The sequence below is a fragment of the Sinocyclocheilus rhinocerous genome, unplaced genomic scaffold, assembly GCF_001515625.1.
Source record: "Sinocyclocheilus rhinocerous isolate Xijiao unplaced genomic scaffold, SAMN03320098_v1.1 scaffold712, whole genome shotgun sequence".
Lineage (NCBI taxonomy): Eukaryota > Metazoa > Chordata > Actinopteri > Cypriniformes > Cyprinidae > Sinocyclocheilus > Sinocyclocheilus rhinocerous.
Genome location: NW_015642789.1, coordinates 508,653 through 531,968, shown reverse-complemented (window position 1 = coordinate 531,968; position 23,316 = coordinate 508,653). Strand labels below are relative to the sequence as shown.

Sequence of the window (23,316 nt, the reverse complement as noted above, 5' to 3'; positions counted from 1 at the left end):
CAATAATGGGACTGTTCTGTATTAAGCTGTCTGTTTACCTTTCTGGGTTTTAGTGTCAGGGAAGAGGAGAGAGCTCAGTCTGAGAGTGACTGTGGAAAACAGTGGCTATAAGCTCTTCACATAATGCTGCACCAGGGCAGGACGCTTAATCTTATATCCTGCTTTTATTTTCTTTTGACCAGCCCACCCACCAGGGAGGAAGAAAGAGAGAGACTCACAGTCAGAAAGACTGTATGGCCCTATTACCATATCCTCCTACTTTTTATATACCTGCACTGAGCATCTGTAAAGGTTCTTTCAGTTACTTCAGTTTAAGATAATTGAAAACAACTCTCTTTGATTTATCACACCTGTAATCTCAGTAAAACCTGATATGCCACTGCAAGAAACAAGATCTGTCCATTCATCTGTCAGTTTAAGAACTATGGCAAGGTTAAAATCCCTTTGGTAATTTGCTGTGGTAGAGAGAGAAAAGGGATGCTGTTTGTGAGACACTGGAACTCTGAGGTGTCAGAGGGCAGATCTCTGGAGATTCTCTATCTTTGGTAATCTCTAAATTTATTAGCACGTGGACATATCGTTCTTTTTGCAGTTTTACGCATTTGTTTAATCTGTGCCTCACTATAACTAAGGGCATCTAAAGATGATGGGCATTAATTAACATGCTGAGGAGGGAGCAGCAGATGCCCCGCGTGTGTCGTAGCAATCATCACCTGATTTAAAACCACTCTTGAGTCGCCTTCAGCCGCGCCACTTAGAGCTCGCACAGATCGGGATGTTTTGGCTTGAATTAGTCGGTTGTATTAGAGACCGGTGTGGGGTACCATTAAAACAGCAAAACATGGGGTTTGGGGACGCGGAGTATCCATTTCACGTGCCCCTCCGGAGGCGCCAGTGGGCCATTTGAGACGCTTCTCGTGGGATCCTATTAGAGGGCATCGGTGCTGAAAGCTGTACGGACTCTCCGATGAGCAATGCGCAATTACGCGTGGGGTCACCACTGTACCATTTTATGAATCCCACTGTTCCAGTGCGCGCACAACCGTTATTTAACCGTTAACCGTCAGAGACCCACCATTAAAATCCTCAGTCAAATGCCACCTGACAACTCCGAGGAATTCAGAGAGCACCGTGCAGGTGATGCTAAACGTGAAACCCACAAATATTTACGTTTGTCAGCCGTTATAAAATATAAATATAGGCTATAGCTATTTTACTATTTCCAACTGATAATACGGAATACAGTACGTTTTAAAAATTTAGAATTCAAATTTTAATGTAACGTTTTAATAATTATTATTATTATTATTAGGCTATTATTGTTGTTGTTGTTGTTGTTGTTGTTGTTGTTATTATTATGTAAAAACGTTTTTGGGAAAAAAATGCTATAGTTGCATTAATAATTTAAATTGGATATACTGAAAAAAAGAAGAAGAAAAAAACAATTAGACATTTCTTTGAAATTAAGAATTTAAAAATTAAATTTCTTGTCAAAATTACGTTTCTTAATTGAAGAGAGGGCTGACAAAATGTTTTACTAATAAATACCGAGGAAGGAAGAGGCTGAATTTTGCTTTGAAAAACATTAATTTGATCTTTTTTGGAAATATTTACAATTATTGGCATTGACTGTAATACACTTATAGCCTATAATAATATTTTAATTATGCTTATACTATACTATAATATGAACTAATAAACCAGATTATTCAGATTAACCTAAAAAAATGCACTGTGAATTAAAACATACAATTTGTACAATAGATTTTTCTGTTCCTGTATGCATGCGTGATAAATGACAACATTAAACTATACCACTGCAAAAATGGTGCACAACTGTGATTATCTGAGCAGGTTTAGTGTTCGCTTCCACCAAGCGTGCGGGGGTTACGCCCCTGAGCGCGAGAAATAAATGGTAAGATCCTTTAGCTCGTGAGTTACAAGTTACGCTCATCCTCAGTTCGCGCATGACACGTTTCTGCTCCGACGGCAGTCGCGTTATCTCCAGGCCCATTTAGAGAAGCACAAACTCGCATCTCCTCAGACTTACTTTTCTCCACTACATCCTCGTCTCCAGCTCAACATGTCCACCGGCTCCATCAGCGATGTGGATGAATTTCACGAGTCTGAGCTGCTGGATAGTCTTTTGAAATTCGGTTCCGGTAAAGATCCGGGGACATCAAACGAGAGCACGGAGGACAGCTCCAACTGCGAAGGGGCCTCGGTTACAGAATGTACGGGGAAAAGGCGCAAATCAGCCGCAATGCGTAAATCGGCGCCCAATGGTGTAGCCCAAGAGGGCAAGCAGGTCCAGAGGAACGCGGCGAACGCGCGCGAGAGGGCAAGGATGCGCGTGCTGAGCAAAGCATTCTCCCGGTTGAAGACGACGTTACCGTGGGTTCCGCCGGACACCAAACTCTCCAAGCTGGACACGCTGCGGCTGGCCTCCAGCTACATCGCGCACCTGCGACAGATACTCGCCAATGACAAATACGAGAATGGCTACATACATCCAGTCAACCTGGTGAGAGACTTTTTAAAAACTTTTTGCAAATGAAAAAACAAAAAAACAAAATAAACAATCCCAGTAAGCAAGATACGTTTATAGTATAGTAATGTACCATGTTTTCGTTATTTTAACATCCTTCCAACCAGTTAACAATAATTTCTGTCATTTTTATCCGTTTTTATGAATTTTCAGAATTTTAGTTCGATTTTATTCAATGTTCCAAAAGTTGACTTTGGCAACACTTTACTTTGATTTTACTTGGCCTACAAAATGGAGGCAGAAATTAAACTTAGGTTTTAAGTTTTAGTGCGTTGAACTGTTTTGATTTTACTTTAAATGGAGGCAGGAATTAAATTTAAGTTTTTAATTTAAGTGTATAAATGGTAAATAATCAGGTTTAAAATAAGCATGTTCTGGAAAGTATTAGTCCTTCAGAAATTATAGGCTTACATGACTGACACTGTCTTGCTTTTTATTTCAATAGTTTATTGACGGTTATAGTACTTGACAAAATGGTATGGAATATCCTCAGTTATGTAGCCTAGGTTATGTTTACCATGTATATATTTTTTTAAAACAAACAAAAGTTATTAGTTCTCAGTTATGTGGTGTGTTTACCCATTTTAATTGAACTTTCATTCATACTTTTTTTCCACAGACGTGGCCGTTTATGGTGGCGGGCAAACCAGAAAATGAACTTAAAGAAATGATGAATTCTACACGTTTATGTGGGACTACAGCTTCCTGATACACCAGATGGACTTAAAACATGGACCTATTTTAAATATTTTAATTAAAAAAAGAATAACACGTCATCTCCTATCTAAATACGAGTGGGAATAATGGGGACAACATCCTCACTCGCATTCCTGTAAAGAGAAATTGATATCTATTTAAATATTCACACTTGGGCCTTGCTGGTTCAAGGCAACAATGTGTAATTTTATGCAGCTGTTTTTTTAAAGATTCTGTCATTACTTTTTTATTATTAAAAACACGAGAAATCATTATGCATATAGGGCTTTGGTGACGCGGAGTGTCATAATATCACGCGCCTTTGCTGTTTGCATTAGAATAATTGTAAATAAAAATGTTATAGTTTCAAGTGATGCAGGTTACCTCTTTGATCGAGCATGAACAGAGAGTTCATGTTTATTCACTTTGCTTTGACCTGTGTGAACCTTACTATCATTTCGCCCCACCTTTTTCTCTCAAGATCTCTGGCGAGAGGACATGTCACCCTGTCACCCTGCCTGCAAGAGATAACGTGATTAATTCCCTTAATCGGAAGAAACGTAAACCTTCTCTTTATTATGATATATCTGTCATCAGATAAGCATGGCCTTAACCGTTTTGGAAATCAAAGCGAGCGCTTCCAATAGAGATCGAGAAACTTCTCCAAAAACGTATAAGTTAATTCCCCCGACTCCGAATTTTTTTAAGTAGTCAGGCCAGAAAAAAACTGTAGGCTTACGTGGTCCGTGTTTAAGGTCAGTTGTTTTTAGACCAGTGAATCGCGCGGCTCTTAATCTCACTGTGCAGCCGTTGTTTAATTTCGCGCGGGGTTGTGACCGTTGTGTTTATAGCGCGCGGACAGATATTTATGCAGCACTCCTCTGAGGGGCGCGAGAGCACGAGTTACCCGGAGTTACCGATGATGGGACGCCCGATGTCACAGCCACGCCGCGGCCTTAAAGCTTAGAAAAACACTGCCCCCGCGTATATAACTGTATTCCACATTAAACTAGTCATCACTGCTCTCTCGCAGAATTACAGAAATCCGCGCGGTGAGACAAAACGGTTTGATGGCGCAAGACAATAACAAGCCCGCCGCCATCATCCATCACGCGCTGTTATTGTAAGGAGAGGCTGAGGGGTGATCTGTGCGAGTCTGAGAGCGAGGGAGGCTTAAGCACACACACACACACACTTGGGCAATAAAGCAGCTCTAAACATTGTGAAATCCTCTGATAAGTCTTAAAATGAGATATGATTATAGGAATACTTTTCTACTTTTCATTTATTAAAATAGAGCTGTCATGACGCCATTGTAGGCTTGTCCTCCTGAAGGCTAATTTGGGTTCCCTCAGAAATTGTCTTTGGGTTTTTAGCATGGTGGCTTATGATTAATGCGATTTTTGTGTTAAATTTCACTTAAATCGGTTACATATCAAACGCCAAAAAAAAGAGAGAAAATAAACTCAATTGTGGTTATTTGTAGCCCGAAAATTGAAGTAGCCTATGGCCTACTGTAATTTACAGGGAGCAAGAAAAGACGTTCAGCATTCATAATATCGGCTAAATTGGCAAATTGGCATTGGCAAATTCGGTTATGTATTATTTAAGCAACAATTGGAGCAGTAACCTGAAGATTTCTGTGACAATCGAGATATATATATATATATATATATATATAGGCCTATATATATTAAGTTTATAAAAATTATTATAAGCCTATGTTTTTAAGTATACACTTTTTTACACACTACACATTATCTTTTTCTTATCTTTTTGAACGTTCTTTTTATAAAATTGTCTCAATCTGCTGAGACAGTGAAAGTGACATTTTCTCTTTTTCTATAAACTTTCAGAGGCATTCGAGTGGATGTAAAAATATTTATATCTCATGCTAATAAGTTTTATGGGGCATCTTTTTCTCACGGGACGCTGGAAAGCTCCGCAAACCTCTCCTAAGAGAATAAGACAGAAATATCTTTTCTTTCTCCCCTTCTTCATCTTTTTCTGTCATCACCTGAAAATCAAAAGAAAGTCTTTTCTTTTTATGTAAAGGAGTTCTCCTTTACTTCCTGTGCGAAGCGCACGTTCATCGTATAGCTATATAAATCAGCACGGATAAATCAAGGCGGCCCATCACCGCAAGACCACCGCAGAGAACACTGAACACAGCCCGGGTCAGCTGCGCTCTGCCCGGCAGCGGGAGGAGGAGGCAGGGAGGGTCGGTCATTAGAAAGATAAAGTGGACCCAGGATTCCCATGCGCTGCGAGAATATGGCTAATTGTTTTGTTGGCCGGCTGCCCAGACCTCTCTTTTATAGTCCTAAAGTCTCTTGAGAGGGAACATTGGCATGTAGTCTAGATGCACATAACTAAAAACTGCCAGATAAGAGTGCGTGTGTGTCAGCTATAGTTTACGATGAGCCTTAGACGTTGGTTTAAAACGGCTAATGTTAAACCGCTCGTGTCTGGACTGCATCTGAGCTGGTATGTCACCCTTCACTCAAAACTCCGTTCCTTTAATAGTTTTTTACAGTGGCTTAACAACTTTATTTATACTTGACTTAAAACAATACAGAAACTAAATGACGAGACCTTTTAAAATGTTCTTCTGTGAGTGGGAGAAACTGCATCAATCATGACACAATAGGTTTCAGCACCTAGACACTGAACAGCGACTGAAGAGCTCAATCAGTCTCACTATAGGTTAGGTTACATCAGAGACGTGAAAACCAACATTGTAGCAATATGCATTCATTTTGCAGACTGGATTAGAACAAAGTGCACCAGAAGGTACAAATACTTGCAAATGTAGTTTGTTTCCGGTATGCTAGTGCAAGAGAAGCCTATAGCCTATATTAAAAATAAATAAATAGATAAATATTCACCCAACCGAAACTGACTTTCAAGTCTTTCAAAGAAAACGTTCTAAACGTTCTAATAAATCCAAACTGACAACCTGCAGTTGATTTGCGCTTGGACCACTTTGAATTAGGTTACTGATGAATTGAAGTACTATTGATAAAGTTTGAAACTCTGAAACTCATAAAATCGTACAAATTATTATCCCATCCATTTATAAATTTAACCGAAACAAAAATTATGACGAAATATCCTCCTTTTTCCCATTCTTATCTCTAATGTTAGTGGTGTTTAAATTAATAGGGATCCAAAATTAAAATTACTATTAACTATTATCAATCGCTTCAGGTTTTTTACATAATTGCGATTATATTTTGTGGGGATTCTATATTATTACACTGTTCATTTATTTATTTTTTTAGCTTTAAATAATACAAAGATAATACGTTTATTTCTGCTTCAAACATTTTTAAGTGTTACTTGCCGCTTCTTTGTAATTATTTGAAAAATGTACTTGCGATTTCTGAGTCAAAATTGTTTCAAAGTAAATCCTACACTAATTTTTTTTTACATTAGGCCTATATAATAAATATTTTTTCAGAAACTTTAATCATGTATTTTCAGTTCTTATCTTATATTTTAACATTTTTTAATAAAAATCCTCACTGCAGTGCGTAGTAAAACGTTCAGTGCTGGACCCACTTTGTTGCAGAAACACAGTATTTAAACTGAAGGTCCTCAATATAGCCCTACTTGCAATATAGCGACCATATCCTGCAGAGGGCGCTATAATACAGTTGTTCACATTACATCTAAACTGTGCTACCACATGAGTTCAAGAAAATGTCCATTGGGTGGCAGTAAAACTGCAGACAGGCAACTACAGTATCTCTTACTTCTTTTAGCCGGGCTTTCCATGACAATCGTGCATGTATGTGTATCTGCATACCTGCTATGAAATGAATAATTTCAATAATAGAAAAACACATTCAAACTAGCTGTAAAGCTGTAAAGTCACACTCCAAAAAACATAAGAGAATCTGAATTACATGCTTGTAGAAATGAACCCCCTTCCACAGCCTAGTCCCCACAGCTGTGTCTGTAAATGTAGTGTGTTGGTAATGCATTTGTGTGCGACTGTGTCTGGTGATTCAAGGCTAAACTACTTCCATTTGAGTGAAATTGACCAGCTTCTCAACTGCCCCCGTTACCATAAGCACAGACTGAAGAGCTTTAAATTCAACCCAGAAGTCCACTGCACATTAAAAACACACAAAGACTGTCCTTCATCTCATAAGAATTTCATTAGAAGTGTAATTTAAATTGAAGTGTGTGTGTGTGTGTGTGTGTGTGTGTGTGTATTTTGACTCATTTGGATAAGTTTGCAGCCAGGGGTTGATCATAGTCTTGTAAACTCTGCCATGATGAAAGTGTAGCGAATAAATGGCTCAAAGTATCACACAAGGTCAATGTTACAGGAACACGACCGTGAGCATGCAAGTGTACAGGGTGTGAAATGTTTGTCCAGATGGGGGTGATTACTGATTGAGTGGTGCGGTAGAAGAGCAATTCACTGCGAATCCTGTCCTTTGAGAATAAGCAGGTGTTTTTAAATGTATGATAGATTTTTTTTTATTATTGTTTTGACTTGTCCCTCATTGTCTTTAAAAATACAAAATAATTATTAGAGTTTACAGTGAGGAATATGAAAATGAAAGTGAATGGGGCCAAATTTAAGAGGATTTAAAAGCAGAAATGTGATTCTTATAATTTTATAAAATTACTTACATTAAGTTTTCTGTGTATTATTTGAGGTGTAAAGTTGTTCCCATAAACACTCTTGGTTTAAATCTTGATTAAAGATACATCTTTTTAGCCAAGCATTCACATAATGCTTCTCGTAAACCTACTACATTTATGTCTAATAAAATGCACCAAATGCACATGATCATCTTTTGCCAGAAATGCTCTGAACAGCAGCTATGCTAATTCTTCAGCCTTTGCTTTCCTGCTTCTACCTCAGGATCTCCATTAACTGAATACATGATGTTTACAAACCACATATATGCATTATTGTACAGCTGTATATTATGGACACCACTTTGACACACTCATCTCTGAATGATGACAGAATACTTCCTAAAACATGTATTTTTAAAAATCATTTTGACAGTGATTACAATGATATCATTCCTCTGTGCTATTATCATTATAGTTGTGGTGTGGATTCTGCTGTTCCATTAAATTTAGAAAATTTTTAAAAACTATATGTTCTTCTGTCGATCTTTGTCGTTATTATTCTTAACCCAGATTTTTGAACCCAGAATATTCCTTTAACCCCTAATGTTTGTTTGTCTTTCTCATTTCTCTCTGTCCAGTCTGCCTGCCTACAATGTTTGTAAAAATTTCTTTATCCAGCACTATAACAACCACTGCTGTTTCTGCACCCACTTTCTTTAACTGAAGCTCAGCTGTGTGTGTGCATATGTTATGGTGTGTGCTGCTCACTGCACAAGCATACACCTCCCTGATAGCCACACGGATCCAATTATAGCTGGAATTCCCAACCTAAAGACTGGAATCATTCACGTCTCCACCTCCGTGATATTCCAGGGTGTCCCCAACCATGTGCTCTGTGTTTGTACTTGTGCATAGAAGCGTCAAGTCTGCGTGTGTTTCAGAGTACTTCTGCATAAGCATGCAAATGTGTGTGTGTGAGGGGAATTCTAAAGATAATTGAGAGCGGGTGAGGTTCCCACTCATCAGCAATGAACGCTGTACTAAGACTGTGTTTGGGCTGAGACGGAGAATGTCAGATTTTAGCGTTTCTTTAAATAAAAGTGAACAGTGCTCTCATTCAAAACAGATGGTGAAGGTCAAATCGAGGAAACAGTGACAGGAGTGAGTGAGGGAGAAAGAGCGACAGACAGACGGAGTGAGAGAGACAGAGAGGGAGGAGGACAATAGAGAGACAGATCGAAGAAGAGGTAGAGGGGAAGTGAGGTGAGGTACTAAGGGAAAGAGAAAATGAGTGAGAGAATTAGAAATCCTTTCCAAAGCAGTGTGAAAAATAAACTCAGCTGGACTTTCTGATCCTTTGAGGATGGGAATGTTTATCCACTGTACCTGGATAAATGAAAGAGATATAACCCTGATTAGTCAATCACTTACTAATCACAAGGTTAAAATCATGCTTACTTTTTTAAATTTTATATTTATAATATATTTATTAATTTTTTTCTATTTTATTGTAGCCATAGGTTTTTATGCTGGCTTGGTATACTACTTAGTATTGATGTTTGTATACATTGTAAATGATGCGACATGACTTTGTATAACTAAACTATCATTGTTAGTTCCTCGATTTGAGTGCTTCAAGTATTCATACTTGGTTCTTTCACTGCGTCTCCGTTTGTCCACCTGTGAGGCCACGATGCCCTTCCGGAGCGGCCAAGGATCACTTTTCACGCGACACCGGATAACAGTCTCCCTCCCGCTATTAATATTTAATCAAGCAGCGCGCTCGCTGCGGACAAATGATTTTTTATTTCTGACTGACGGGCGGCCGCGGGCTCGAGTTACACGCGTCGAGCAGCCGGCCTTCAGCCAGTTGTTCGCACGCGGGAACGAGTCTCGTGCCCCTACTGCTTTCTGGCACGGCGCACATAATCCTCGCCAGTGCACGCGCTTGCCGCCAAAACCCATCAAGCGTTGCGCCGAAAGCACGAGGACGCGACGGTTTCATTAATTCAGGATTATGGAGACTTTTCGTCTAATTTATATGGATTAAATTAGGTCTACTTATTGCCCCTTGCCTATTCATTGACATTGGAGACGTGTAGAGAAATATGTGAGAGGTAAATTGGCCGTGTTAAAAATTGGCAGCTGGCATAAATGGGCCTTATAAATCAGGATGGACGCTGTATTACATTTTACATAAATGAAAAATGAGGATAGATAGATGTAAAACGTGTCTTAACTAGTCCAACCAACTAGTTGATTGGTGAGGTTCACTATTTTATCTAGATTTATTCTTGTTCTTTTGTTCAGAATTTTCAGCAGTCACTGATGAGCAGTGCTTTAATTACAGCTGTGCACATTAGCAACTTTATTATTACAGCTGTGCACATTAGCAACTTTATTATTATTATTATTATCTTGATTAACTGATGATGTTATTCTCACATCTCCCTACTCAACAATTAAACTCCATTTCCCATGATGCCAGGAGAGACACAAAAGGTCACAACTCAGGCAAGTCTCCTGTTACAAATCAATACTGAGAGTTATTGGCCGGGAACAGTAATTCATTAAGTACCATTTCAGATGCAGCCTAGTTTGGCACACAACTAAAATATGTCACCAAATCAAATGTTATGAGAAAAATGTTATATATTTGGAAAGTATCTCTTTACAATGACTTGTTCTGATGTATAACCCACTGTATCTAATCTAATATTCAAATGGCCATCAGTATTTACTGTTTGCACTCTACTCTTTAGGTCTGAACATTTGTAAGGTTCAAATGGAAATGGAAGCGTCTAAAGAACTGTAAATGTGAGTATCCAACTTAATAAAAATATGATAAAATATAAATATATTGAAATAAAATTAATTATGTACAGTATATATTAGCCTTAATATTTATCCATATATTTTATATATTACTTTCTTTCTGAACTCTTTTTATTTACTTAAAATAAAACATTACTGTGTGGGTGTATGTTATTTGCAGCCGTATTTCCATTGTCTGGAGGTTTCTAGCTTCAGGCGTTGGAATGGCTTATTCTGTCCCATTTCCAAGTCTTCGTTTCACTCACTCTTTCCCTTTTGTTTCTGTTCTTTTCTTTTCTCTGAAGCTGTCTGTTTTTAGGACGGGCCAGGCTGAAAGGAGTTTTTTTAATCAGATAATTTTCTAAGAGAAACTAGAGATGTTCAGGGACCTATGTTTGCCAGAGACACACCGGAGGATTACGGTATGACCCCCCAGGGACGCTCACAAATGTGCACACAAACACACACCTACATTCTTAAACATGCACGAAAACAAATTTGTACAATCAGAAATAAATGTGCTGAAACACAATACTTATAACAATGAGGTTTCTGAGATTATGGCGATATCATCTGAAGGGGAGAGAGAGAAACAACAGACAAACATCCCTTATAAACAGCGGCATACATATTGTCTCTCACACACCTGGTGTCCCTGTCCGTACCTGTGAGTGTGCTTAGCAGCTGTTGAGGTAGTCAGGGCCGGGATGTCCTGCACCACAGATGGTGCAAGCATGGTTGAATAAATACAAGTAATGATTTATTATATTTAGACGTATGTATTGGACAGAAACCTGAAGTATTCATGAGTGAGAGGTTATCTCTCTCTATGCTTTTTTAAATCCTGAATTTTGAAGTGATGCCAAGTACAAATACTCAGACTGTGTGAGCGTGTATGTGTGTGTGGGTGAAGGGGACGGGATCATTTTACCCCAAAAATGTGGCAGCTACACAAAAGCATCCCATCCGGCTGGACCTGAGGGACCAGAGGAGGGAGGGGTTACCACGGCAATGGCAGAATCCAGGAAACTCGAGATGACATAAAAGAATGCATTAACAGAGACCGAGAGAGAGAGAGAGAAAAAGAGAGAGGTAATTCCAAGAGGGCAAAAAAGAGGTAAAACAAGTTAATCATTTTGAACTGCTGTATGAATGACTGCATGATTTGTGTGTGAGAGGGACAAGGTGTGTGTGTGCGTGTACATTGTTTGTGCCTGGGATCCCATGCTTTTTGGGCGTGTTTGAGGGCACAGTGCGTCAGGTGTAACATTACTTTTGGCATATTCTGAGCTGTTCGAAGCATGTAATAAAAAGATGCACATAAACATTATAGCTTCAGATTAAAACGTGCAGCGTGTGAATGTGTATGAGTGATATGTGGATTAGTGATTGTTGTCAACTTCAATCTGGATTGTCATCACCTTCAATCTGAATCTTTGTAATTGACAAGTATTGTTGCTGTCTCTTGTTTATTCTATATTCTAAGAGGAATTTGTTTCAGCTCTTTATAGTACTTATTGCTTGTATACAAATAAAAATCTGAATTATTAAAGAATTATTCTCCCAAAAATGAATATTCTGTTATCATTTACTCACCCTTGTGTTGTTCTTTCCTCTGTGGAACACAAAACAAGATATTTTGAAAAATTTCTCAATGTCTTAGTTTTTTTTTGTTTTTTTTTGGCCTACACATTGAACAGCATTGAGATTCAGTGTTGTTTGGATATTTTGTGTTTTTCAAAATATCTTCTTTTTGTGTTCTACATGAGAAAGGACGTCACACAGGTTTGGAAGGACATGAAGGTTAATGAATTTTCATGTTTGGATGAACTGACCCTTTAAGTCTTATATACGTTTCACTTGCTGCATGACAATAATCTTCATAAAATTTAATAATAATACAATTTACTCAGTTTTTTACTCTCTCTCACTCTCAAACACACAAGCATAAAATAAACCGGAGCTTCTATTAGCTAATGAAAAAATCATTAGCACTCCCATAAGCTTTGACCCCCTGAATCAAGGATATGGATTGGTCCTTGTCAGCCAGGTTCAGGTCACACTTGTTCAGTTGCAGCCTAGTTAAAGAAGTGAGGGCATTATTTGAAATATGAGCCTGTGCATCGACTGCCTCACTGGGGTTAAAACAGCCAACTCTGTAATTATTAGCACACTTGACCATCACAGTGGCCTTTGGATCACAATTGTATTTTTTCCAAATGTAAATTAGTCTTTTTTTCTCTCTCTCTTTTTTTTTTTACATTAAGCTTAAATGGCTTGAATAGTGGAGATTTTCATATTGTTTGATGTTAAATAACTATTAGGCTAATAGTAAATTTATTTGTACACGGTTCTCAAGTAATCAATTTTAAGGAATCTGTTTTGTTACCATATGAATATAAAGGGACCAAACAAAATCACAAATATAATGATGGTTTTCAGACAGACTTTGTACTCCCTCGTCTACCACAATGTTGTTAAGTTATTACAGGCATTTAGCAATAATTGAGAATACATTTGTTTTAGCCTAGGGAAGCAAAATGTATTCTAATGTATTAGTTTGTTCAGTTTGTTTCTGTGAACTCAACTGGTTAAAAAAAAATTCACTAATTTATTGCATCAACACTCATTCTGTTCTCTGGAGTCTCCCACTTAAAAATGACAAAATGTCCATGGTAGCCATAGTTTCCACCAAAATACAAAAAAGTTACTAAAGTTCTTACTATTACTGTAAAACCAAAATAATAATAGTCAGGATCTCCTTCAAAAGCTTTGAAAATTTTTATATAAGTCTTTGTCATTTTATTTTGTTTTTATGATGACCAAGTTACCCCATTTTTATGAATAACAATAACTATAAATTATAGTATTTTGAAGGAAAATATGGTTACATGGTGTATTTTTGGTGTGGGTCATGCTGCATTCCATGGCTTTTTTGGTGGCAAAATACATTTTAGTTAAATACTGCTTGTAATACAATTTTCTATTAGTTTCCATCTGAAGTTATTTATCCAAAAGATTCCTTATGGTAGAGTGACATATAAAACTTGATCTGAATCATTCAAAAAAGAGATCTGTTTCAAAAGAACAATCAGACATCACTAGTTTGTAGTTAAGGTTATCAATTAAATCGGTGAAAGTACCACAAAAGTGTTTGTCCAGTGGTCTGCTCCCTCAGTGACTCCCTCTCTGGTTTGTGTGTCAGTGTTGGCACCAATGCTGGGGGGATTGGTTTTGTGTATGTATGCGTGTTTAGATATATGTGTGCAAGTCAGAGAGAGGGCAGTATGGGTTTTTGTATTTGAAATGGTAAATTAACAGATTCCAGCCCTCCCAGAAAAACCTTCCCTTTGTTTAAATCTTAATGTCACCATAAATTAAAGATTTGATATCCTCCGTTTCACATTCTATTTTTTTGGTCTCTTGATCTTTATGTTTCTCTGACTCGTTCATACACACAAACACACCCACACATGAGAAACATGGGAAATGAATTCAGGTGTCAGAGCCCAGCAGGGTTGGTTGGTAGACGGTGACTGGTTAAACAATGGGTCAGTCAAAGAGAGTTACAGATCTCTGTTTAATAAAGGGTACTGTCTAACAGAACCATCTTCAAAGACAGATAACCAGTGATCCTAATTACAGTGTCTAACAATACAGCTGTGTGCTCACCAGTATATGCAGTGGTTCTCCACAGCTCAGAACAAATTTATTTTGTGTGTTTTGCTATGATTCTTGCACAACATTTGCAAATAATTGTTTGTTTCTTTATGTATTTATTGAAAATTGTGTGCCCTATATTTAATATTGAAAATTAAGAGTTCTTTTTCTTGTAACTTTAGTTTTGATCATTATAAATTAAAGTTGTACCTGAAAGAGCAACATATTTTTCTGTATTGTGATGTACAACCGAGTAAAACAGATTATCAAAAAAAGAAAAATGTACGGAGGGTTCAGTCCATCAGTTATTTATTGAATGCAGGCAGATGTGAAGGTGAATGTGCATTTCAAATATAGGGTGAATTTTAATTTCATGCCAACTTTAAATGAGTTGCTGGGTTGCATTTTTTTAAAAATAAAAGTAATAATCTTTAACTTTTTATGGTGTAATAAAAACAAAAGATATCCAAGAACCATCTGTGCAAACTAAAAAAAGATAAAGATCTAATGGTTATGATGTGTGTAATGATGTGTGTTCGTGCATAAAAACCACCAAAAATATAAAATGAGCTTATGTTCTTATCTCAGATTTAGTAATTCATGCAAGTTACACATTAGGATCCTATCACATTATTTTGAGGGCATTACAGTGACTGTATTAAACAGGCCTGAGTTGAGGTATAATTAGAAAGTGATATTTGAGAGGCATTTTCAATGCATGCTCAATAAATGTGCATAATCTGATACATTTTAAAGTGCCTCAAAGATTTTGACAAAGTCAGATCCCTGTTCTAGGAGTGGGAGTCAATCCCAATTTGACTGTCACCCCATTAATTGAGGACCTTTCAAACATGAGGTCATTAGCAGTGGAGATATACCACACCTAGAATCAAAATGAAAACATTTCTGTTGATATTCGTGCTGGAAGTTTGTAATTAAAGCTCGAAAGGCTAATTAGTTGGATTATTAAGGCATGTTGAAGGAATGTGCCTCTAATGGAAAATAGAAGCGTGAACTGCTCTGTTTTCTCACTCTTTCATGCAGTTATTTTCTGATCATCTCTCTGCTAATATAACTCTTAATGTTTATTTCCCCTCATGCACTCATTAGCAATGAAAACATTGTGCACATTTTTACTCGCAGATCTTGGACAGAAGAGAATTGTATGTGTGTGTACGTTCTATCAGGGATTCCAGAAAGAGCCAGAGTTTGAGACCAGCAAGTCACATATTATCCTTGGAGATGGCCATTGTTGCCAGGACGTCGAAGCCAGGGCCGCAGTCTCAAAGCATGCTGGCAGTTGCATGCATTCCACTGTATCCACATCATTTTGGGAGCTATGGGTAAGATGGGTTTACTGTCTGATCATGACTCATTGGTTAACAAATCATCTAATTCACTTTCAGTTTTTTAGCTCTTCACCATGACTGCTCATAAACTTTAAATTGCGGTAGCCCACTAATTTGTAGATACTCTGAGGACACGCACATGCTGACTTCAGTCACCAGAGAATAGCTCAGTAGTCAGACACAAACTCATGGGATTCTATTGGCAGCCAAAGATGTGGTTTTGTTTAGTTCACCAGACTAATATAGTGGAAAGCATTCATATTCTAACGGTCATTAAAATGGCAGTATACAGATGTTGGTCATGTCAGATAATTTCTTCTCCACCTACACAAACATAATGCATTATGAAGACATCATTCTCTAGTTTATAACCTTTCTGCTACCTTTCCAGAGACATATAAATTGCCAGTGTAATTCCAGTGTCTGAGAGGTTCTTCCAATCGCAGATGACCAGTCAGGATCCAGTCTGGCATGAAGTAATGATCTGGAGTGCTGCTAAGCCATGGAGGTATGTTACTAATTCACCTTATGATACAGTACATTATTGACTACTCAATGAGTCACAATCTGACTAAAAACCAAGAAAATGTCCTGTTAAAAAGACCATGCTGGCTCCACACTGTGACTAAAATGGTCGCAAATGTGACAAAAAAACCCATTTGTGACTAGATTTAAGATCTAGACTAAAATCTAGTCAGTTGGGCAATATTTCTGTGTCCATATGTGGTTTTGTCAGATATCAAGTTAGAGTGCATGCCAGTGTATAATGCATGCCGCAACGAACACAGAGCAAGCTGTGACGTCCTTTTTTGCAAACAACAAGCAGTATACAACCAGTCAAAGTTTTGAAATAATTAAGAATTTTTAAATGTTTTTGAAAGAATTATCTTATGATCACTGAGGCTGCATTTATTTGATCAAAAATGCAGTAGAAACAGTAATTAAAATAAGAAAACAGTTATTTTAAATTGTAATAATATTTCACAAAATTGCTGTCTTTTTTGTATTTTTGATCAAATAAATGTAGCCTTGGTGAGCATAAGAGATGTCTTTAGAAAACATAAATGAAAAAAAAATAATTATTACAAACTTTTGACCTGTAAGGGAACCTTTGTTTAGGAATAAGACTGTAAGGTGATTGTCATGTTGGAACCATATTCTGAACAACCAACTTCAGAATGTAAACTTGGCAACTAAAAGTCAATTGGCTTGTAAATGTTTTATTTTAGAAGCCATTGGGTCCCTATTTTTTGTTTTGTTTGTTTGTTTTTTGTCTGGAGCCCTGCTGCATCTTTAAGGTGCATGTCAAGCCCTTTATTCATTTAGCACTAAGCTTGCCTTGTGATACTTTAATGGAAAGTCCATGTGTCCATGAGAGAGAGAGAGAGAGAGGTTCTTTAGGTCCAGCCGACATGCTGAGTTAATGGAAGTAATCCTACACCCTAATGAAATAACAATGGTGCTGGACAGGACACACAGACACAATTCCTCTCTGTCGCTCTCCTTCCCCTGTCTCTCTCTCTCTGTCTCGCTATTCGGATATGATGTACCCTCTAAATTCATGTGCAACTGTAGATCATGCAACACCGCTGTGACCTCCAGACAGCACATAGACACGCCTCAAATAAAAATTAGTTTAATCGCTGGCACGGACTTTATTTCTACATTTCTGTTAGTTTAGGGAGGATAGTGAAAGTCTTTAAGTGATTTGACCTTTGCCCTTTTAGGCCATGTTACAAAATCTAATTAAACATTCTGCATAACCAGATCCCTTAAACCTACCCCATACCTACTTAACAACTACCTTACTAACTATTAATAAGCAACAAATTTGGATTTTATTGAGGTAAAAGTCATAGTTAATAGTTAGTTAAATACGAGAATTGGTACCCAAACAAAAGTGTGACCAAAAATGTGTTTGTCAATGTATTATTTGTTTGCTGCCTGTAGTACCTTATTAATGAAAGATGTATTGCTTCAATGGGATTTAAGGCCTGGCAAATGAAACTCTTCCCTGTTAGTTCCAAATATTTATGATTGGACCCAGAGTATCCAGTCTCAGTGCAAAAAACTGAAGTCAGTGTGTACACAAACACATAAATACACACTGTCCCACATGTACATAGACATGTCGGCTTATTTTCAAACTGACACTTATAATAAATGAGTCAAATGGAAGCATTCTACTGCATTCTGCTGTACGAGGAAATGCCATAAACAATTTCCAGAGGCAACTTCAGTCTCTCCCTTACATGCAAAGACACATGGAACCCGATACCAAGATGTCTACATCAGCAACAATTCTAAAATAACAAAAATGTCAGAAGTATTTCTGTCACACTCTCCTCTTCGTTCTCTGCCTCAGTTGATTGTTTCTGACTCACTGAATTCACTCTGTAAGTGTAAGGATTGTGAGCGTATTTTCTGGGCTCCTTTCTTCAGGTATTAGCAGTATTTACGAGGTGTTAAATATTTCTTCCCCGAGCAGGCAGCTGCTGGAACCATCAGAGCCCACACGGCCAGGCCGAGTTCATTAACCTGCTTAAGGAGCCTGTCTTTGGGGCTCAGTGGCCACAGTCCTCCCCTGCCTACCTTCACTACACTTATCAAGAGTACGGTTACAGCACTTGAACTACTAATGAAATCTATTAAATAATGTCTTTTCATTACAGTCGGCCATTGATGCATGAATCACTTTTGAAAATGCAGAGGAGAACTACTGCATGTAATACCTCACGGTCAAGCCACAGTACATCAGTTACACTCGAATAACAGACACTGGAGCTTTACAAATGAGACTCAGACTCCTTTTAGCCTTTAGAGATGATAGTCATATTTTTTGAACAGTCATATTTAAAATTCAGTCATCATTTACTCATCTTCATGTCATTCCAAACTTGAATGCATGGTTTCTTCTGTGGAACACAAAAGAAGTTGATTGAAAAAAGTTGTTTTGCTCACCATTGTCCTGATTGGCTGTCAATGTTTTTATCGTTCATGAGCTGGAAAAAAAATTGTTTAGAAAACTGTTCGTTATCGTCTTTGATGTGAACGGGCTTTTAGATTTGGAATATACCAATTGAGTAGTATGGATTCATTTTCTTTGAAGAACAACTGAAACATTGTTTCAAACAACAAAGCCACAAGAGTTTGCACGACATACGGGTGAGTAAATAATGACAGAATTTTCATTTTTGGGTGCATTTTGGGTCCATTTCTTAAATGGACTCTTATCGCTATAATAAATGCATATCTGAGACCACAGATGAAGATTTTATGTAGCACTGATTGTTTTTCATGCACTTATTGCACAATATCTGGGCAACATGGGCCTATGTGCGCTGTGGGGGAGGGGGCATAAACCGTGCGTCTTCATGCCAGCGAGCCAGATGCAACCCCATTCGCGCCCCTCTTGGTGTATTTTTATTATTTGTTTGACAGGCATCTTCTGGTTCTACCGTGTCAGCACAGTGCAGTGTGCAGCCAAAAGTTTTGCACAAGTCTATAAATAAGACCCCGCTGAGCGCATGCTAGCCCCTGCACTTGCTCTTAAGAACCACGAATGCCCACCCTAAGCCACAAATTGGCCTGGAAAAAAATATTTAAATAATGGCCAGGTAGTCTCTGCAAATGTTGTGCAGAAAAAATAGCAAAAAATATTTCGAGAATCTAAGTATAGGTTTAAGAGCAATACACATCAGACAGAGAGTGAACAGACTGTGGGTGAGTAAAAGCTCTTTTACCTTTGACCTCTAAAACCTGTATTTTGCAAAGAAATGCAATGAGTGAGGAAGAAAGGCTAAAAGAGAGCAACAGAAAGCAAAGCTCCACTATAAAGTAATTCACTGCTTGATTGTGCTCAGTGATTACTGCTATATTAGCCAGACTCCTCCTCAAGCACTGAAAAATGATGCTCCTGAGGGCCAAGTTGGGCCGCGTTTGACTGACACACTGTTACAGAAAGAAAACAAGAATTTCATGCTGTTGAGTGGAATGTAACTAGCAGGGGGCTGCTGTTGATCTGCAAGCTTAACTCCACATGCTGCATGAGAATTTGGCTCCATAAACATTATGAAAGAAACAACATTTCCCCACTCTTTTAAAACACGAGGGAGATGAGCACACACCTCTACTCATGTCATTTTAAAAGCACTTTGTATTTAAGTGCAATTTATTGGAATAAAAAGTCAGTTCAATGGAACTGGACGATTAAAGGCTACTAATTAAAAGAAAGAAATTAAATCAGTACAGAGGTCTTTAAAATCGTGAAATTGTGAGCCCCTGCATACTTTGCGAATTGTTTAAAAATGATGATAGCTTTGCCCATAATATCTCTCATGTGAGCTGCGACCATACAAGCATCAACAACTTCCATGCAACTATAGGACGTTTTCCTATTTCTTTCTCACTGCTGGCTGAATTTCAGCATGACTTTTTCCGCCCTCATGTTAGGACATGTTTTAAATATTTGACTGAATAAACCGAAGCTATTTTAGTGGTTTGGCTGCTCTAAGTGTTGATAAATGTTAATTAGAGGAGCTCTCTTTTCTTGTGGAAGTGGAAGTCCAATATGAGAGTGAATCTGATCCCAAGACAAGGGTTTGACTTGGTTGTTGTTGTGTGGTGGTGGTAAATAAAACTGTGCTGATCACTCGGACGAAACTATTAATAAGAGCCTCATCCTGGCCCTTGTGCTGTGCCCCATTACTGGTTTGGGTGGGAGCCAACAGCAGCACCCCGCATGGCAGCTGCGCGCATGCGCATCAATGACCGCTCTTGCTCCGCGGCTACAAGAGAACTTTAATAATGAAGTAGACCACGGAGTGCGCGTGTGTTCACGTTAACTTTAGGAGCGTAAATTAAAGGGGAAAACACGGCTAGTGCAAGACAGCGCTCCTCGGAGTTTGGGTTATAGTGGTGATCTGTCAGTTGGAGCTTTCCGCTCCGGTGCGGCCAGTGCAGCTCTCATGAACTTAGTGAGGACTTTCCCGCGAGCTTCACTGACAGCGCGTGCACTGACTGGCGCGAGCTGTTCCTCGAGCTTCACGCAGCTCGACCACTTGAATATTTTTGGCTGAGCATGTCAACAGAGTGAATGCGAACGGACCTTCTGGAGAGTTTGGAAATCGTAGCAACGCACAACTCATAAGAGTAAGTATCCATTTTGAATAGCAATAACATATGTTGCTTTTGGGAAACTTTAAAACTTTTGCTGAATGTGGCAATTTACAACGCGTAAGAGCAGTTTGTTGGAGCACCTGCTCACGCCTGATACTTTCACGTGATTTAAACGTCTGAGAAAATTGGTACTCATAAACGGTGAACGGAATTGCAAGTTATAGCATTAGAATACCTATAAAACCTATGGAAGTAAGACTTTTTTTTTTTTTTTTTTACCAGTTATCACTTTAAAATATCAACACACAAAATGCAAAGTCTAACTGCTGCCTGAAAATTATTAAATAGTACAAGTGGTACCAAAGTGACCACTTAACATTGTACTTTTTAGAACTTTTTCCCAAGAAAATCGATTTGAAACTTTGAAAACTCGAGTAGAAATGACAGTTATGTGGATGGAGGACAATGATGCTTTTTACACTGTTAGCGCACTATAACACGTTCACTCTTCTATTTAAGACTCGATTAGGCCTACAAGGATTTGAGTTATTTCGACAACAGAAGCGCATCATTTTTTGTTTTATTTTTTCTTATTATTTGATATTATTGTACTTTATGCATGAAGTGCAATGATTATTTTCACAAATATTCAAGTGGTCTTTTGAACAGTAGAGTAATTTTGGTTCTGAGTTTGTCGGGTGGTTCCCGTATCCGTTTGAATCGCGCGTACCTTGTTCGTTTTCCCATGCACGTGGAGTTTGTGTTTGTATTTGACTCGGAGGAAGCGGGAATATCATCCCGACACTGAAGCCGCTTCACTGCGCGTTGGCCATTGGTCGCTTTCTCGCGCTGTCGATAGCAGCTCGAGCCGATACCGGAGAAGGAGCCCGGATTAGATTGCACACTTAACACGAAACATTTCACAACACACAGGTCGCTCTGGTGGCTGGTAATAAAATGGAGTGTATTAGCCAACAATTACATAAGAAAACATCAGTGACCTCCTATTTGTCCATCTCCAGGCCTCAAACTTTGGGGAAAAACTCGAGACTGTTTTACATCTATTTTTAAAAATTGCAGGACACTTTAATTGATTGACTGATTTACAAGATACAGTTTTGGACTGAATTGTGGGGCATTTTAAACGTTTTTTTTTAAGTGTTTTGTAGAGTCTCTAGATGAAATCTAATAATAGCCTTTGTTTTGATCACATACAGTTCTCTTTAGTAGATGAATTATTAAATCGCAAAAAAACCTCAGTGTTTCTTCTTACTTTAAAACAAACAAAAAAATCATTCCTGTTATCAGAATGTTATTTTGAGAGCCTATATAAGAGGGTAGTCATGTAGAATTGGGTAAGGGTCAAAGGTAACCACCCATAGTGGTTTGGATGTAACATCACACCCTGAATGGTTAAAAATGTGTTTTTATGATCTTTGCACTTTGCATTTTATAGCTATTTCACAACAGTTTACGACTAACTAACTCTTTAGTAAAACTACACTGTAAAAAAAATTCTGTAGTTTTTACAAAATAATTTTGGCAGCTGTGGTTGCCAGAATAATTTTGTAAAAAATACAGAAAAACTGTAAACACATTTACGGCCAAAAACTGTACATTTTACAGTATAAAACTGTAATTTACAAACAAGAACATTTGAATGTAAACCAGTAAATTCAACAATGCACACTGCTATTAAAATCTGTTTTGTACCTTTAACATAAACTGACAACCACCATAATAATGCAGGTGGTAAAAGAGAAAGCCACATGAAGAATCAAAGCTCATCACAAGTAGCTTCGCCACAAGCAGAAGTATATACTAATATATAGAAGGTGCACAGAGTCATTCATGCAAACACAAAACACCATCATGGTAACACACATGATACTTAAATAATGCATTAAACTTTCATTAAACAACAGAAGATGTAACATAAAGCCCAAAAATACATAACTAATAACAAAAACTATTAAAAAAACATGATTATTTAAACAAAATACTTTCAAATGTGGAGTGTCATGCAGGGAATTCTGGGAATATCAGTTTACAGGTTTTTTGTTTATTTGTTATTTTTACTTCTAAAAACTGTAAAATTAACAGCATTTTACTGTAAAATTACATGAAATGTCTGGTTAGATATTTTACAGTTTTTCCCTGTATATAGTACGGGAACTTACTGTTAACCTATTAACAGTTTTTTTCCGGAGCGTTTTTACAAAATTTTACAGTTAAAATTACACTTATTTTTTACAGTGTAGTAAACAGTAAAATAAGTAACACCTTGCATACGTTTTGCCAGGAAAGTAGGCCTACACTGTTGAAAATTAAGGTTCTTTTAAATGGTTCCTTGTGGCATCTGAAGTATCAATAACATTCTTCACTACGTACAGTTCTTGAGTTGAGCTGTGCTTTTTTGGAATCTTGCACAGACTAGATGGTTTTCTGAAGAATTAAAAAGCTCTTCTAACTGGAACCTTTTGGAAGTTAAAAGTTTCTCACAGGGTGGAGGAGAAAACATTTAAATTA

The 23,316-nt window shown here is 37.7% G+C and overlaps 2 protein-coding genes across 12 annotated transcripts in view; both read left to right on the top strand.

Moving 5' to 3' along the window:
• Nucleotides 1–1,961: 1,961 nt before the first annotated feature.
• Nucleotides 1,962–3,558, top strand: LOC107756361 (transcription factor 21-like). Its single transcript, XM_016573410.1, has 2 exons — nt 1,962–2,524; nt 3,168–3,558. Exons 1-2 carry the CDS (start codon nt 2,084–2,086, stop codon nt 3,255–3,257), a joined length of 531 nt encoding a protein of 176 aa, XP_016428896.1. The 5' UTR covers nt 1,962–2,083; the 3' UTR covers nt 3,258–3,558.
• A 16,925-nt stretch (nt 3,559–20,483) lies between these two features.
• The window catches only part of eya4 (EYA transcriptional coactivator and phosphatase 4), a 41,862-nt gene continuing 39,029 nt past the window's right edge, over nt 20,484–23,316 (top strand). For all 11 annotated transcript variants that reach the window (XM_016573461.1, XM_016573463.1, XM_016573459.1 and 8 more), the window contains exon 1: nt 20,484–20,820. The gene's annotated coding sequence lies outside the window, so the exon portion shown is untranslated. The remainder of the gene's footprint in view (nt 20,821–23,316) is intronic.